Below are 19,189 nucleotides of genomic sequence, written 5' to 3' on the forward strand. Positions count from 1 at the left end.
AGCATTTAAGAATGAGTTTTTTTTTTTGTACAAATTTAAAGAGAATTATCGCATTATTGTCGTTGTCTACCAAAAGAGCATGTGTTAAATAAAAAAATATTTACCGCATCAATATGTAGTTTTTGTGCGGACCCTTAATTTAGAGCACAGCAACTCTTCAGTGTGTGAGATCCATTAAGTACTGTCAGCAAAAGTGCGCGTGCATTTGATTTTATCGTCTGCAAGCACGAGTTGGGGTTGCAGAAGTGTTTCAAGTGACTTGATTTAATTTTAATTTCCTTGGACCTAATGGTGTTTTTCAAGTTCTCATTATGTACTTAAGACACAGATTTAAGAAAATTTGAGTGTTAGGACACATTTCAGTCTATTGAACGTAGTGTTCGAGGTGCCATCAGCGATCTGCCGGAACTTTCTTATGTTCTTGCAATTTCTTAAAGGTAAAGGAATATTAGTCTGGGTAACTAAATAAATGTAGTCAAGGTAATATTTTATGAGGGAAAAAGTCTTTTTGTTATCCATCATTGATAATATAGAGTTCAGAAGGCACACATTGTGATGAACCTAAGGAAATAATCGACATGAATGCCGTTAAGAGCCGTGGATGTTGCAAAGTTCAGTACAGATGGGTGGGATGGTAATCTGACTGTGAAAAAAAAAAAATGGCAGCAAATGATGGAATTGTGATGTCTCGTTTCTTTTAGTTAAGTGTCGTGCATCAGTTAGCAGAAAGTGTGTGAAAGAATAACATTAGAACAGTGTCGTACCGTTTTGTCCACACGTTGATGCAGGATACAACAATTGCGTACACTATAGGCTAGTTTATTTCCACCAGACAACATAATGACGTAGTTCATCCTGTTTGGCAACAGCCCGATAATTCCGTAAATTACATAACATTGAGAGTTTGGAATTATGTCCCATTGCATATATGATTATAAACATAGAAATTGAACCTCTTGTTAAAGTGCCACAACAGTGTATCTGCATTTATTCAGTTCACTTCTTGGTGAAAGAGAATATATGTTCAAAATACGAATGTAAAAAATCCGATTGGAAACTTTTCAGTAGTAATTGCGTGGAAGCCTACCTAATATCGCGTTTGCATCTGCGTTTACGATAATAACCGAATGCAACCACCGACCACTTCCGGTATTTAGTGAAAACAAAGCGTGACGTCACATTTTGAACACTTGTTGTAAACAAAGGCCGAGTTGGTATCGTCACCCAAATTAATCCGTACCAGTTTGAACCCTATATTTCCAATACCGACGAATCAGAAGTTGCAGGTGAAGATGACGAAGAAAAGATAGATTGACGGACAATTCATGGTAATTGTTTTCTGAATATGTCTATGGCCTAAGTTATGATAAATATGTGTATCCGACGATATTTACAGTATTGTTCAACAGTCTCCTGTTCCTTTACAAATTTGGATTTTTTCTCAACTGTAATAAAGGCTGCACAAGTGTATAGCATTTCATGGATAGAGACGTACCTGTACGTTAATAAGTAAAAGGTACATTGGATCACAGTTGTAAGCTTTGAAAACCTGTGAATAAGTTCAAGATTTCTAGGAGAGGAGGTCCTCTTTTGCACAACTATTGAAATAGGCAGGATATTACCCTCATGACATTAAAATTGAATTCATATTCTGTACGCTGTATTATAAGTTAAAACTTTGAATTTCTCATATGTATGTTAATAGTTGATTTTGATAAACTATGAAATACACTTTTTTTTCTGTGGTAAGCATCTTCTTGCAACTTCTATTTTCTTTCATATCTAATTTAATTTTTCAGTGCTGTACAAAACGTTTTACCTGTTCCTGAATTTAGTCAGTTTGTGTGATTGTACTGTGCTATTGATGTGTTCATAAATATGAGATTAAATTTGACAAGCACAGCACTATGCATTAAAGAAGAAAACTCTGTTTTATGTGTAATTGTGGACATTGTTTGGTAATGCCCACAGCAAGGGTATGTGTATGTTGTTGTGACATAGAGAAGGTCACATGTGTCCACAATGACTACCAGGGGATACAGTGTATAACACACTATCCAGGGTTCAGTCCAGTTTGTCTCGACATCCATGTTTTAAAAGTTGCATACTACCATTATAGACAACAATTTGGAGAACATCCAGAACAAGGAAATGAGTAAGTAAAATGTCTGAGTAATTTTTCATGTTCTTTTGTTTTCATAAATTTTGCTTTCATGATCTGTGCATGACAGCATAATATTGGGGTTATTAATACAGCAAATAAATAAACCACTTTTTCAAGTCATTTTATGACATCTTGGATTGAACCCCTGTTCTGGAGGCCTACACTGTCTAACCTTTATACCTGTGATACTGATCAATCATGCCAAAAAACAGCACATATACATGTACAAATATTGTTTTATTTCATTTTTTATGTCGAAAAATAAGATGGTTATATATATATATATATATATATATATATATATATATATATATATATATGCATGCACAGATTATACTGGAATCATTTAACTTTATCGAAATACATAATAACGACAAATCACACTGGGCCACTACTAATACTATCTACTAAAACTTTTGATTTCCAAATTTGATCTAATGCATAAAGCATATTTTATTTCAACTTGATTTTCAAATTATTATTTCAGAAGACATCGGTATACAGCATATAGACAATTTGCTTGGTTAGTGTTGGCACTTCTTGGGCAAGTAAGTGAGGGTCATCATTCCATCATGTGTTGTTCAGAGGATCCGTACTGCCTTTCCTGATCAAAACCTGAACTACACTGGCTTTCATGAGGCTGACAGCAATTAAACCTGCTAAGAAGATTTTGAGTAGCAATATCCTTGTCAGGCATCTCATACAGACTACACAATGGTGGTGGAACATCTACCAGAAGTTTTACTCCTTCATCATTCATGTGAGACACCTGTCCAATTGTGAATGCTGTTTTCATCGAAGTTCAACATAATCTGTAAATTAAATTTAGTATGCATTGTATTGTACAAGTGGAAAGACCGCAACTATTGAAGTTAATACATGAATTAAAAGTATTTGTCTTTACAATTGGTTGCCTATTTTTATTATTTTACCACAGGTAAACTTCATGACCTTTAAAGTTAAAGGAGTGTCAACTTTAAAAATATTTTGCCTTTACTGTTTGAATTTAATAATATAAAAAAATAATATAGGTACTTACACTTGGTACAACAGTATTTATATCTCTAAGTGATATATGCCTTTATGTTCATTAATTACTAATGTATATTCTTGCCATATGTTGAGTCGACAAGGATTTTCCTGACAGTGTATTCTTCTTTCTTGTACATTGGATACACTATTTTATATCTGGCTCTCACATCCTTACTGCATGCTTTCTCTCTTTGGCTGTTTTCATTAAAATTAAAATGCAGCTAGCTAAATCCTATTTCAAAGTAAATAAAGATGCAAAATACAGTATATAATTCTATCAGAATACAGATCATTTATTTTTATAGATACTTTATTTGCAAACATTCCAAAACAATAAAAACTGTTATACAATTTTACATTGTAAGATATCAGAAGATCAGATCTTGATATCTGTGATTTAATTTGAAGATAAATATACTGGATTATAAATAAAACACTGAAAAACCTGAATCAGTATTTTTGTGTGTGCAATACTATAAGATTTACCTTGAAAGCATTCCATGATATGAGAAACCAATCATCTTTGGTACAAATTAATTGATCACAGAGTGGTATCCCTCCAGTGCTGAAGCTTATTGTCCAGATGACAGCATCGGTACATATTTTCTCATTTGTCTGCTGTCACAATCTCTTCAAGCTTTTCAAATACTTTAGATCCTATCAGTTGTAAAATATATTCATCAAAGCTTGGTTTTATGCTATCTTCATGAAAATTAAAGTGTGCACTAACAAAAATGTATATAAATTCAATAAATTACTAGACCAATACAGTAAAGTCAAAGTCACCTACCTATATGACATGTACTCCATAAGATGCTTTTGCATACCAAATATCATTGATCAGTAAGAAATAGATCTACTAACTGAACAAACTTAACGGACTTAAATGATTGTTGCCAAGATACGACTGAAAAATTGTTGAACATGACAACACCACCACCACTGACAAAATCATAACACAATATTGTAAAATTTCTACTACATTTTGTGTTATTCATATTTTTATTAATTGCAGATGGGAATAAACCTCATCATGTTTGTAAATATCTGTATGTAATCTGATTCACACATTTTTCTGACAATGAAAAATATATGAAGGCTTTCTAAATCTACCATCAGAAAGATTTTTCTATTCAAATGGTCAAACAAAGTTGAAGGCAACATGAAAATTGTAACAATATTTATCCACTGTTTATATCAGTTTTTGATTGGTTAGATATTTACTGCATTTGTTTTGAAAACTATGAAAGAACGTTTTACAGGGTACAAATGGAAATGTTGCAGTGACTGATCTGTTGAATATCATACATATAATATGGTACATCAGTAGCAAGGCCTAGTTTTGATATCAGTTATGTTGACAAACAAACTCTTGCCCATTCACAAGCATATGTTTTGATAGCTGATTGACCATTAACTATTTTTCCAAGTAAGGTAGCAACTATCAATTTCCTGCATGATATCATTTGATGATAAAACATACAAACATGTGTTTTAAGATCAGAATCGGTGATCTGGATATATATTAATTGCCTCTTATACACTATTTCGTTATAAAAAGTAGTTTGAAACTGTAAGTGAACCAGTAGGTCTTATGGGAAATAATGGCAGACTTCGTTAAGTCTGGGATGTACCAGTTTATTAGATTGTCCATTTTCATAAATCATTGGGCAAATATTTTCAGAAAAATATACAAATCATTGAAAGCAAAGCCTAGGTATTATTTAATTAAAGATTTAACTTTTAAACTGCAAATTATGTAGGTCAGAAACGTATAGAACAATGCTATGTTGTGGAATATGTGAGATGCGCTTTAAGGTCTAAGCTGTTTTCCGACTTGACACATATTTGCGAAAATACAAAGAAAAAAAACCAGCAAATCAGATACTGTTTAACCATTGCCTAAAATTACTACAAGTACGTAGACAAATAAACCATAAATTTGCAATCGTGTCAGTGGACTGTTGTAATGAAGCTATATTAAAGTGAGTGATTACATTACGAAAACCTCTCCATCTAAACAAAGACGCACTCATGTCTGTGTTGATTCTGTAGGAAAGAAGGGACTGAAAGTTTTGATGGTGGGACTCCTATTTTTACCAAAATGGGAGTCCTGGACTCCTAGTTTTAAAATCCTAGTGAGACCTCTGGATTCTAATCGTGCAAACTCCAGAAGGTATTGAACAAAATCCTTCGCCTCCATTTTTGGAGAATGGAGATTCTGACCCAGTTTAAATAGCAGATTACTACTAGAACAGTGATCACATGATCTGACATAATTGTCATTCACATCATTAAATGTAATATCTGATAGGGGATTTTCCCCAAAGGTGGCGCTTGGAAACCAACTAATAATGGCTGATGTTTACAGCAGGCATCCAGATATGCACACGGGAAGAAAAGGGTAAACCCTATCTACACCTTGGCAGGTTGATCATTTATTTCTGTTTAAAGTCTGTAAATTTCATTGGCTTTGACATCAAATCAAAATAAAATTGTTTAAATTTGATCACTGTTTCTATATGATGAGGACAAAGGGAGCACACAACTGGAATGGACTAAATAAGCAATTTTACATTGCCAGTCCATGTTTGTACAAATACATCCTTTCACTCAAATACACCTGTAATGGATTCACTCAGGTATGTAGTCATACGTTCAATACTGAATTTGGAAAATATCCTCTTGAAGTAAATTGTCTCTACAATTTTCACCAATGTAAAGTGCACTGCAGTCACACGCTATTGGTTACGTGGCCAGAGGTCTTACTAGGATTTTAAAACTAGGAGTTCAGGACTCCCATTTTGGTGAAAATAGGAGTCCCACCAGCATAAGGTTGCAGTCCCCTCCTAGAAAATTTGGCAGTTTTAAAGAACTGTTGGTTGCCAGTGAGGTTAATTTCTACATTCTTTATGCCGGTGAGATATAACTCTTGTTTGTCCATCAGAGTGAGACTGATGAATTTTGTCAATCCAAGAAAAGGTCTTATTCCAAATACTAAGCCAGGTATCACACACTTTCTTACACTTGGTGACTGTCCCATCCAAACTATCAGTTTTAGCAACTTTAGCACTCTTTTGAATCTCTTTACAATCTTCATCAATTTGCCGTGTAACCCCAAAATACTTCCAGATTTGTGAATGGCATTTTGTCTAAGTCTCAACATGTTTTGGTTCGAGTTCATGTGCACTACTTATTCAGCTTCACTCTGAAATGAACACAATAATAAAAGCTAAAGTTGTTCATTTAATGTACTCTTATAAATGACCATATGTACAGCTCTGGGTCTTTCTGTTTCTGAATTTAATCACTGTAAGTAACAGCATATTTTCCCACCCAGCCACCTGTTAGAGTAAACTTGCAGCCTGGCTATTACATCATGTTCTTCTGATGTACTCTTATAATTCAGCCACTGAATTTTGTCATTGTAAATATCAGCACAGCTAACTGATCAACACATTTTCCCACTAAACAGGTGGCTGAAAGCAGGACTGGCAAGTCTCTGAATTTTGCTGCCCACTTATTACATGTCTACATAGGACTCCAGCCTAAGTGATTTATAGGGTTATCATATTGGAGCCTTGGCTAATGAAGATGAGAAGTCACTACATTGTAATGATTGTAGAAATTATTAGAATGTTGAGGTTCGGTAATAAATAAGAAAAAACATTGCATCACAAGTTCTTTAACTTTCATAATAAATACTGCATTTTACAGAAATTTGCGAAATGGACTTAAAAGCTTATCTGCCCTGTAAGAAGCCAAGGCGATCAAACAGACTCGGAGTGAAGGGGAAGGAAGAGACCCAAGAGGAAACAATCCAACAGGAGCCACTGGGCTTCTTTGACACATTGCCACTAGAACTAAAATTTCGTGTATTGGGATATCTGACTGGTAAATTCAGTGAATGCTAAATTTATTTCTGGTGCAGTTCAGTGAGTTTTTAATAGAAATTTGTTGTGTGAATTATATTACTATAAGCTATGAGCACACTGAGTGTATGTTTCATCTAGTTATCACCCTTGATTATCTTGGCATAGGCAATGCACAGCTTTATGAACACTTTAACCTGAACATTGATTTTAAGATTTAACTTAATTAGGAGTGCCTCATATCAGCAAGAGTTCAGATGAAATTGATGATGAACATGTTTTGCTTATGTTTCTTAGAGTTATGACCTATCAAGAGCAAGAAAATTATTTTATTTTTAGCAAGAATGATTCCAATGCAGAACCTTGTGAACACTAGCTTCCACATTTGTAATTAGATTTCAGTAAAATTTGCTGTGAAGCTTCGCCTGAATAAGAGCTCAGAAAAGTTGGATAAGTAGCCTGCCTGTATTAGTTATGGCCTTTGATCATCTTAGCATTGGCATTGCTAATGCACATTTTTGTGGCCACTCTAGCTTCCACATGTACTTGATTTAAATCAAATTGGTTGTCAAGCTTAGTTTTAATAAGAACTCGGGAGCTGGATAATGAGTATGTTTTACCTTCATTTCCTAGAGTTGGGGTTGTTGATAGTGAATTTTGAATCACAACTTTGTGAACATTAGCTTGATTTAATTATATTTTGACCAAATTTTCTTATAAGCTTGATCCTATCAGGAGCTGAGATGAATTGAATATTCAGCATGTTCTGTACAGAGTTATGGCTCTTAAACAGCTTGCATATACATTGATAATAGTAGCCTTGTGAACATTTTACATTTCATAGATATTTTTTATTTAAACAAAATTGACCTTGAAGCTTCATTTATCAGCAAGAGGTTGGACAAGATCAGATTTGGCAGGTCAATAAAGGAATCCATTTGATTCTTACACATACAGAGGTGTCAACCATTCTGGATTTTCATCTTCATCTGTATAATTAGTTAAGTTGTAAAATTAGCATAGAGGCATGGACGGTTAATTCATTTCCCATAGAGGTGAATGTTAATGTTTGGGATAATTACTTTACTCTGATGGTAATATTGGCAATATATGCTTATATCCGATGAGCAATCCATCTAAGTGGAAATATAAAACAATATATGCTGCACAGCTCTTATTATTTGAAAAAATTTCTTTGTGTGCAATTAAAACAAATCCAGGCCGATGAGATTTTTCCGTTTACATCCAGTAGTAGGTGTGGCAACAGCAATTCATTGAAAATAGTTTACGGTTGAAGTTCATTATTGTGTATAATTTATCCAAACTTATTTTAAAATCAGTATTAATCTTTGGCTCAATGCTAGTAATTTTATTTGTGATCTTTGAATTTTACATTGCAGTGGAGGATTTAAGTCTACTGACAATAACATCAAAAGGCATGAGGAATTTGGTTGAGGGTTATTGTGTACTGCATCCCATACTGCAGAAGGGATACATTTGCAGGCTTCACTCGTATAAGGGCACCCAGCCAGTACTACCAATAAAGAGTGAAACAGAGGCTCTAAACACATTTCGTAAACTTGGTAAGTGCAGACCTCTTGCACCTGAACACATTTTATCCATGTGAATTGCTGTGCATATACAGTCCTACCACTTATATCAACATCACTTATGTCGACAATCCGCCTATTTTGACATAAAAGCCCCGGTCCCTTGGTCTACTATTACTTCCAAAATTGTCATGCTTATGTTGACGTTGAGATAAAAAAATAAAGGTACATGTCAACAGAAGCCCTTGGTCCCAGCTTGAACAAGTCCTGTGTTTTCTAATCATTTATGTCGACAAGCTGCCAGTTCCGACCCATACTTTGTTGAACAATTAGTTGATCTTGCCACCAGCGCTTTAATTTTCCCACCTAATTATTTCTGTCGGCAAGCGGCCAGATCCGACCTGTACTTTATACAACAATTAGTTGATCTTGCCACCAGGCTTTAATGTCGTGGTCGGATAATAAAAAAAAACAACAGGCTTTTGTTTGGTCCTTGATAAATTAAATTAAATTTTATTGTAATTTTATGCATTGATTATGCTATGGATAATAATCTCAGTTACATATATATGTATTTGACATTAAAATCTTTTACTGCTACATGTATTTGTATTTGAGAGAATTCATAACTTGCTATCTTAAGGATGTATTTTAAATGTATACCACTTGGGCTGATATTGTTACAGTATTGTATTGTAAGAATAAAAAAAAAACAACAGACTTTTGTTTGGTCCTTGATAAATTAAATTAAATTTTATTGTAATTTTATGCATTGATTATGCTATGGATAATAATCTCAGTTACATATATATGTATTTGACATTAAAATCTTTTACTGCTACATGTATTTGTATTTGAGAGAATTCATAACTTGCTATCTTGAGGATGTATTTTAAATGTATACCACTTGGGCTGACATTGTTACAATATTGTATTGTAAGAATAATTTTTTTAATACCTCATTAGCATGTGTCAATGTATACAATATTATGCCTTCATTAATCATATCAGCCACATATATCTTGTTCCCTTTTATGTACTTTTCACGATGACTAAATACATGTACTGTCTAAACCAACTTGTTGACAGGTTTTCATTTCCCTGTGAATAGCCCCATCCCCATAGTAGCCTCAGTAAGATGGGAACAGACTGACCAAAATCTAGGCCAAGTACATGTACTTGAAGCATGTAAATAACAACTATGCAACCATTAGTACTAATATTAGTACCCTTACTCCTACCTCAACCACAGGGGCCTCGAGTGGCCAAGTGGTCTAAAGCGTTCACCGTTACGGATCACTGCCATCTCACCTCTGTCTGCGTGGGTTCGAGTCTAGGTCTCAGCTAATGTGGGTATGTGAGAAAGTTTGCCGGTAGCTTCTCGTAGATCGGTGGTTCTTTCCCGGGTTCTACTTCCACCATTAATGCTGGCTGCCATGTATCGCCTATCTTATGCTGAAAAATGGAGTTAAAGCCCATTACAACAACAACAACCTCAACCACAACAACTCGAGGCTACGACATCGTAGCTATGCAGCCACGTGCTAATGCCGACATTGAATATTGTAGTGCATGTTTTTCATATCAGGATGTGACCAATGCAATATTTTATTGTGGATTTTATTACACTAAGGTAACCAAAATGTAATTTGTCAATATACAAGTGTATTTCTTGTCTTCGTGTACTCAAAATTTCCATTGTTTGTTTTCCCAAAGTGTAAATGCCACTCACTGACGACAGGTCACCCCTTACTGATAAATTTAACTTGTATCTTTTTTTCAGACCCCCACCCAAAGCTTATCTCAACATCTGCCTTTGTTGACAATATTTCCTCGGGCCTGAGGATGTTGACATAAATGGGTAGAACTGTATTATAGTATAAATTGATATTCGGTGTAATAAATGCAAAACATGGTAATAATTTTTATTACAAAAGAACAAAAAATATTTTTACAGGTAATAGTCTGGAGATTGTTCTAGTTGTCAACTGCTGTTTTTCTTTAAATATTCATTGTCCCATTAAAAAAAATCATTTGCAATAAAACTGTAGTATATTTATAATAAAACTATGACAGTAATGTAATTTTAAGAATTTACTATACAAGATGACTGAGTGTCATATTTGTGTTTACTCGGGTCAAACAAGTTTCAGTTGTCAAGCATGTATGAATTCATTCTCAGGATAATTAATATATTCATCAGCATGCCATTTGTTTCAAAAGTACAGAAACAAGTAAATTTTGAAATTAATTTAATTAATGATACATTTAGTGGAAACAGTCCAACAAATTTTTTACCCAGAGCCCAGGTGCTACAGTGTTTTGATTTAATTAGCCCAGGAGAATAATGTATTATATCACAATTTTTCTGTTTCTTCTCAATATAGCTACATCGATACTTTACACTGGATATTAATTGTTAGCAACATTAAAGATTGAAGGATTAGTCCTGAGGCAACATGTGCCTTGTTTGGGGTTCTGGATTTAAACTTCGCCATCAAATTCATTTTATGCTAGTGGGATACCATCTGATTTTGAAATATGTATGAACAAGTCAAATCTGACAAAAGAAATCTTGTTGTGATTATGTGTTTTCTGAGATATCATAAACATAGTTGTTGTCATGCAATCATGGAAAAGTAATAAGATTGTTATTTAAAGAAGAGGAGAAAAAGAATATAATTGTTTTCTTTGAGTGGGTTGCTGTCTGCATTTGAGGATGCAATTTAGATTGTTATTTTTAGGACTCCTCATGAAGAGATCCACTTGTCTTTATGCTACTAGAGACAGATTGAAGTTTCTCAATGATGTTCTCACAAAGGTTAGATTTTATTTAATTTGACATAATATTTAGATAATCAGAAAAAAAGCTTTTTACAAATTGTACATATGTCAGCTTGAAAGTGTTTGTTTAAAATAATCAGCATGTATGTTTTTTCCAGTATAGGATGGCAGTTCTCATGTTAGTAAAATACAACACTACATTGTGCAACAGAAGGAACAAATAAATACATCACATATAACTGAAGACAATATTTTCGTTAGTTTTAGAGATGCAATGACTTTTTTGTACAATGGCTAACACAAGCCTTATTAAAGATCACATCAGATTTGGTTGGAGTTTGTTACATCACTGTATTTATCAGATATATTGTTCTTCATACAGTTTATTTTTCTAATACTTGTGAATCTTTTGCATTTTTTTATATTTGCTTCAGATGATGTGCTGCAATTCAACACATCTTTGTGATAACTCATCTAGATGTATAGCAATGAAATGCTTTGGAAAGTTACTGCATACTGTCCTTGCTGGATGGGATGACAGTGAGTGTCAAAGAGCATATGATGCCATCTGTCAGCACACCTGCATTTTGAAAACTCTAAAGAATATTGTGGGTTCCAAACCTGGTAAATATCAATGGCATGAATAAATTTAACTTTCCTATAATAATTTATACCAACAGTTGATATATTGTATTGTATGTTGGGTTTTCACGTGTTATTAGGGGTTTAGCCTGGGATGCCAATATTCATTCAGTGTCCACAGTCTTGGAAGCATGTGGCTGTGTGCATTTTCATATGTTGGCAAGATGTCTTTAAAAACGCAGCAATCTAACTGATCAACAAAATTGTTTCTCAGGCATATTTCTGAGACCCAAGAAGAATGGTACTCACAGATTATTCTTAACAACAAACACTTAAATCGATACATTAAATAGAAAATGTCACTTTGAGATGAAAGCTACATAATAATAATAATAATGAGGAATTTGTATAGCGCCTAATCTTTAGAAGCTCTAATCACTTTACAACATTAGACGACACCTATAAGATAAAAAACATATAATAATATTATTACAAAAACAAACACCATGAAATTAGAAAAACATTAAAAAATAAATAGCGTGCTGAGAATATTTCAGGTAGGAAACATAATTAGGTCTTTAAGTTTGTTCTTGCAGTCGAAATAAGTGAGTTTTGAGAGCCCTCTATAATGTGATCACTGTGTCTTTGTGTCTAAGTTCAGTGGTCAATTCATTCCACGTTGCTGGGCCCTGGTATGCAAAAGAATGCTGTCCATATAACTTTGTTTTCATAGTGGGAATTATGAGTGTACGATTGTCAGAAGAGGAGTGTAAGTATCTTGCTGGAGTGTACACATTGGGTGAGGTCAGATAGGTATGTTGGACTAGAGTCTACATGTTATGAAGAAAAAAAAAGATAATACAGTTCATGTATTCACATGCCTTTCAAATGGATTTTCTTCTGCTCATCATTTATTAACAAAGTTTTGAATGTCTATTTTTCATATCTGCACAAAATGGTGAGTTTACTGCAGGCAAACACATTCATTGATTAACCCTTTACCTCATGCAAGCGTCTTTGGACTCCTCTACTCCATTCACATGGAAGCGCCTTTTGATGCCTCTACAAGATTCGCATGGAAGCATCTTTTGACGCCTGCTGTAAACATCAGCCATTTTGAGCTGGTTTTCGTAGCGCCACCTTCAGGGACCCCCCCCCCCCCATTAGATACTACATTCATTTCTGCGAATGACAATTATGTCAGATCACATGGTTGCTATTCATGCACTGGTCGATATCTGCTATTTAAAGTAACTGGGTCGTAATCTCCACTCCAAAATGGCGGCAGCGGATTTCATTCAGTACGTACGAAGTTTTCACGATTAGAATCACAACCAGGAAAGATTCAATAAATTTGGTAAAGTCTCTGATATTGATGTAGGCAGCAATTAGTTTTTATAAATTATCAAATTCAGATGACTTAGTGAAGTAGATGCAGACAAAAAACATGTAAATTTCGAGTATGGGAAATGGCAGCTATGGTTGGTCACGTGGCTTCGCTGACATGGCGGTGAACAAGTTCTCTCTCGATTTTAAAGCACAAAAAATTCTTCCACGAAAAATAATTACATAGCTATAACAGTCAGACTTTACTCTTAAATTTTTCCACATATAAGAGATGTGTACCAAAAATGTAAAATGGTTAAAACTGCTGTTAAACGTAACATGCACTACATTGCTATACAGTTCACAGGCAGGCCTATGCGTATGCTGTCGACTAGGTAACAGGTGTTCTATTTATAGCATGCTGCACTTTGTCACTATGCTCTGTGAGGTAAAGGGTTAAGAAATGTGCAAGACACTGCATTTATTGCATAACTTGGGATTCATTATTCAATTTACACCACTCCCTCAGTAGCTCATGCCCTGATGACTAGCAAACCCGCTTATAATGCGGGGTCATTTGTGGATCCCATTTTTTTTATATACTAGAAAGTACCAAACAATTGACCACTATATATTGAAAATAACAAAATCGTGATAAAAGTTGGTAACTGAATCCTTGATATATTGCTTGTTCTGTCTTCAAAAATGGTTGATATGACCTGGAAATATGAATCAGTGTTATGAAATTGTCAATTTTTTTAAAAAAAGTCATGTATTTTGTTATAATTTCTTCTCAAACAAAATTCTTGGTACACAGATATAACAGAATTCAACTACATTTTGCTCAATGAAAAGGTCACTAATGCCTATTTGAGGCACCAATTTTGAAAATAATTGCTAAATAAATAAGTTTTTTTATTAAGTGAAATTCGAGTATTCTATATTTTAGTTCAGTTTAAGTGTAATGATTGTAAATACAATGTGCCCAGTTGTATTCAAACGTGAAATGTATTGTCCACACGCATTTCTACGACAGCCTAATTAACTGCCGATCTTGTTTTGATACCTGATTGCTCAAGTATCTGTTGTGTTGTTACAATGAATTAAAAGCTGGCCTTCTTGTATTACCATGTTAATTATGTCTTTTGTATCGAATAAAGGGGGTGCAATAAATGAAAAGTTAAAATTCATGCAAATCCAGCCTTGACAATTATTTCCAATCTTTAAGATGTAAAGGTCTTGTATTTGAATGCTTTAAAATTATAGAAGGGGATTATATGATCATTCAAATACTAGGTTTGTGTCAGGTTCATAAGATTCTTAGGTTTTTTGTGTGTTCTTTTTCAATAAACCTGTTGACAGATTTAAGGAATATTTCTTTTTTTACATTCCCTTTGTGTTTCAGGTACCAACGTGAAGCTAGAGCATGAAGAAAGGCTGTTTTTAAGAAGAGTATTTCTGGACTCTTGTCCATCTCTTCAAGACAGAGCATTCTGGCTTAGCCGTATTTTGAAATTGTGGCCTTTAGTCCACCAAGCAAGGCTGTTATTTCTTCTTTATGGGCCGGTTTTAAATGGTTTGTTTCACATCAGTTATTGTACATCTTTAGAATTTTTGATCTTTTTATATATAGTCTAGATGCAGTACTAAGCAAAAAAATTTTATAGAAGTTACTGGTCAATTAAATATTCCTTATATATAAGAGGTGGGTTTTCAGTTTCGTGCATGTTATGATAAGCTCTAGAAGTTGTGAAAAGAGCAGGATATTTGACAAGCTGTCCTTGACAGAAGTAGACATTGCTAGTTCACTTTGGCTACCTTACATCATTTCACACCCATGATTAACCTCAGTGATGAAATGTATTAGACTTAAGCAATGTGGTCAGTTTGTCAAGTTTTGTTGGACATGGAGTGATGTTACCATTGTATGTGCCTGGCTGTACATATTCTGAGGTTTTCTAGGAAATCTTGAACAAATGTTCCTAGGAAAAACCTGAGAGAATTGGTTGCTGACATTCCAAGGTAATAGTCCAAAGATAAAATTTCTTTATACCAATGTCCAAGGTTTTTATTGTCAAACGTCTGAAGTTGACCTCAGACTTCCAGGGTTTCTTTTGACCAATACTCTGAGGTTTCTTAGGAATCCTTGGACATGTCCATGGTTTTCGAGCATTCTGAGGATTCCTCTGACTCCTTCCTGGCATAAAACATCAGACTAAGAACTGAAGCAAATATTAAAAAGATCCAGATATCAAGAATGCCTAGAAAGTTCCTTTAGTGCCATATTGTTCATTTAATTTTGAAAATCCATCCATTTATATCCTGGTTTCTTGATGGTTTTAGCTCTTCATTGATTTTCTTGTTTATCATCACCTCTTTGATATTCTGCCATTTCTTTTGGATTCTGTATATAAAAAAATGGTTGAAAATATAAAATTTGATGAATTAATAAAACAAATTAAATTTCGGACCATCATTCTAAATTGTTGATAACAAATACAGTTAGGATTATATTCTGTGCCTGGCTCAGTGCCTTACAAGTTCAAACTAATGTGTTCAATCCATTATAAGATCCTGATGCATCCCTTTAAAGATGTTATTAAAATTATTCAGAATTGCTATCTTATTATTTCGTTGTACTGTAATGAACCCTTCAAGATATGACACAATCCTTGTTGCTTTAAAATGTTTTCAGAAAGTTTGAAGATGCTGCATCCTTATCTTACCTTGGACTTTTTTGGTGTTACCGTCTTAGTCTGTTTGGTATTGCCATCTTGGTGGTTTATTTAGTTTCTATTGCCTTGGCTGTTTTTGGTGGTTTTGGTGATTGTGGATCTTGCATCTTTTAACCCTAAATTTAAAAAAAAATTCGAACTTTTCAAATAATATGCAATACATTCCATGCTATTTACTAGTGATGAGAATTGATTACTTTCGAAAAAAATACATATGTCCACGTTTAATGCTGAAAAAAGATGTGGTTTGGCATGTTGGCTTTTAAAAATAAAAATAATCATTTTAATTATGCAACCTGACATCCTTTATAAAGTTAAGAGATAACTCAAATTTGTATGCAACAGATAAATTAGAGCATAAGATCGGTATCATGGATGCCATTTTCCTTTTTGATTAGACAAACTAAAGAAATCCAATTTAAGTACTATTTAATATCAACGTATGAAACACATGAGCATTAATCATTTTAATATGGTGCACAAATTTACACCCAAAATGAAGGGCATATACCATCAAGGCTTCCAGGGTCTATAAAGTTGTTAGTTGCCATCATGTGATGTCATGAATCACTACCTCATATCTAAAAGTAGAATGCAGCTACAATTTCGGTAAAACATATGATAATATGGCAGGCCAGTACAGTTATTTAAATTATAAAATACTGTACTTAAAGAAAATCGATAAAGTAATTTAGCTTTTCATCAGAATACTGAATCAGTAATGAATCTGATTGATTGCTTTGTAGATTTTATTGCTGCCTAACTACCTATATGCGTGGATGTTTTGTTCTATTCTTACATGTCTTTAACACTATTCATAAACCTCTTCTTCTGATTTAATTCACTATAATAATTATGTACACAGTTATTCTAAGATCCATTTTTGAGTCATTAAATATTTTTCAGAATTTATTATTATTTCAACGATTTTAAATGACTTCATTTTCATGTTTAATAATAATAATAAATAATTAAAACCATTAATTCTTTTCTTCTAATTCAACTAATGTTAGTGGGTTAGTTTGCTTTACTCTGTTGAAAATGAGCATAGTTTTAAAAAATTATCATTAAAATGTACTATATTCTTGTAATTCACTTCCAAAGAATTACAGCTGAATCATGCAAAGATAAAATTAGAAAAATAACAATAAATATTATTATTATTATTATTATTATTATTATTATTATTATTATTATTATTAATCATGTATCTATAAGGATTAAACAATGCATAGAAGCAGGAATAATCAGTCCAATTTCCATGCCATTGTTTCATGACAACTATTTTTGTTTTAAAAAATCCCTCTTCGACAAGACACACAAGCTTTCAATGAGATAAAGATGAAAAGAATATGATTTACTGAATGCTGTAGGCCTGCATATTTGTCCAAAAACAATATGGCTGATGGCGCAATGCCTAGTGGGTAAATGACATCATACAGTATTTTTAGGTATTTATAGCTTGCTAAACAATGCTATTCTCACTGAAAACAATTGCAATCAACTGAAAAACTGATGCAGTGTATGAATTCAGTGCCAATGAATGTTCTTATCTTTTAAAATTTAATGTAATATAATTTAAAAGGAACGACCTCCAGTTCTACCAATAATTCCTTCTGTAATCCCAAAATTCTGCAATTTAAACATGCAGACACCAAATATCTGACTTTGTAAACTTTGATTGTCTTTCTTGGCTCAACAGTATTTAGAAGGTTAAGAACATTTCTGGTCATAGGATCATCATATACATAACTCAAACAATTTCATGGTGATTGATGAATCCACTCCTTTATAACACAAGTTTTTCACAGACCGGTTTGCTTTCAGCTTACAACTTTTGAATTTATTATTATGGCACGTACAAAATTGATTGATGAATCGGCTGCTGTGATTGGATTTCTCCATGCTCTGCAACCAATAAAAGAATGAAAGAAACATTTCCCAGAACTTTCCACAACTTCTCAGTAGTTTTTAAATTTAAAAGCAGTAAGTAGATAAGCACCGGTTACAGGCATTACATAGGGTCCTTCAGTTATCTAAATTTTGTTCTGTAAGATAAAATTATCTCCCAGATTCTGATTGTCTCAGACTGGAAGTACCATTTCAGGCCCCCAAAAAATAAAAGCTCCTGTTTGGCCGACCGTCTTCGCTAAAGCTGCTGACCCTAGCACTTTTTCATCGGGGGTTAAAAATACAAATAATGAAAATATTAAAAATAAAAACTTGAAGTGCTTAATACATTATATATATATATATATATATATATATATATATATATATATATATATATATATATATATATATATATTTATATATATATATATATATATATATAACAAATAAACTGTCTACCTACCTTTATTTTAAAACCAGTACAATAGGAAATACATATGGGGTGGGGTGGGGCAGGTCTCATAAATATGTATACAAAGGAGGCTTTAACAAAGTGCAGACATCAGTGTTTTTAAGACAAGAAAGGTCAAGAAGCAGAATTCAATTACAATCACATTTGAAGAAAAATGATTTGGAGAAATAGATATTGAAGTTCAGAGATGCCTTCTCCTCAGATAAACATGCCATGTATTTGCAGTTGGGAAACTGTTTGTGTCGAGAGGAAATATAGAGGGAAGAGTTCGTCTTCTGATGTTAGAATTTAGGTGAATAAATTAAAATCTTTATCAACTACAAGTATACTAACACAAGCTTGTGTTTTTTACTTGATCTTTTACCACTCACAATTTAGCTACAATTTAACTATTGACATACATTTTTACTTGATCACTGAAAGGATAGATGTGGTTTTGCAAAGCTTAAATGAGGCTTACAAAAATTGCCTTTTTACTTGGAAAATGTATTTTACAGTTCCTTGTATGTCTTCATTTCATGAATTTTTGAATTGATTATGAAGTAATTGCAAATAAAAAAGACTTTTTTTTACCGGTTTAAACCCAAAGTGAAAACATTGTTCAAATTTATGTCATCTTTAGTTTTGGAGGTCACTTTTCATGTTATTTAAACATCAAAAGCCAACTTTCTTTGTGCAGTTTAATATTTTTAAAATCCCCAAATAGATTATATGTGTTTCAGATATGCAATGAGCGTTGTGCAAGCAGAGCACAACCCCATTTTGTTGCAGAAAACAGA

The 19,189-nt window shown here is 33.3% G+C and overlaps 1 protein-coding gene across 2 annotated transcripts in view; it reads left to right on the top strand.

Moving 5' to 3' along the window:
- The first annotated feature begins 210 nt into the window (after positions 1 to 210).
- Positions 211 to 19,189, top strand: part of LOC149787698 (F-box only protein 47-like) — a 41,283-nt gene continuing 22,304 nt past the window's right edge. The window contains exons 1-6 of one of the 2 annotated variants that reach the window (XM_089975645.1): positions 211 to 437; positions 6,914 to 7,090; positions 8,469 to 8,651; positions 11,363 to 11,439; positions 11,837 to 12,026; positions 14,716 to 14,886. In XM_089975645.1, the coding sequence (XP_089831771.1) occupies positions 416 to 437; positions 6,914 to 7,090; positions 8,469 to 8,651; positions 11,363 to 11,439; positions 11,837 to 12,026; positions 14,716 to 14,886 (820 nt within the window). In that variant the 5' untranslated portion in view covers positions 211 to 415. Of the gene's footprint in view, positions 438 to 2,626; positions 2,979 to 6,913; positions 7,091 to 8,468; positions 8,652 to 11,362; positions 11,440 to 11,836; positions 12,027 to 14,715; positions 14,887 to 19,189 lie in introns of those variants that run through there. The other variant, XM_089975646.1, reaches the window with a different exon arrangement.

The sequence above is a fragment of the Sinohyriopsis cumingii genome, chromosome 11 (assembly GCF_028554795.1).
Source record: "Sinohyriopsis cumingii isolate HCF-2022 chromosome 11, ASM2855479v2, whole genome shotgun sequence".
Taxonomy (NCBI): domain Eukaryota; kingdom Metazoa; phylum Mollusca; class Bivalvia; order Unionida; family Unionidae; genus Sinohyriopsis; species Sinohyriopsis cumingii.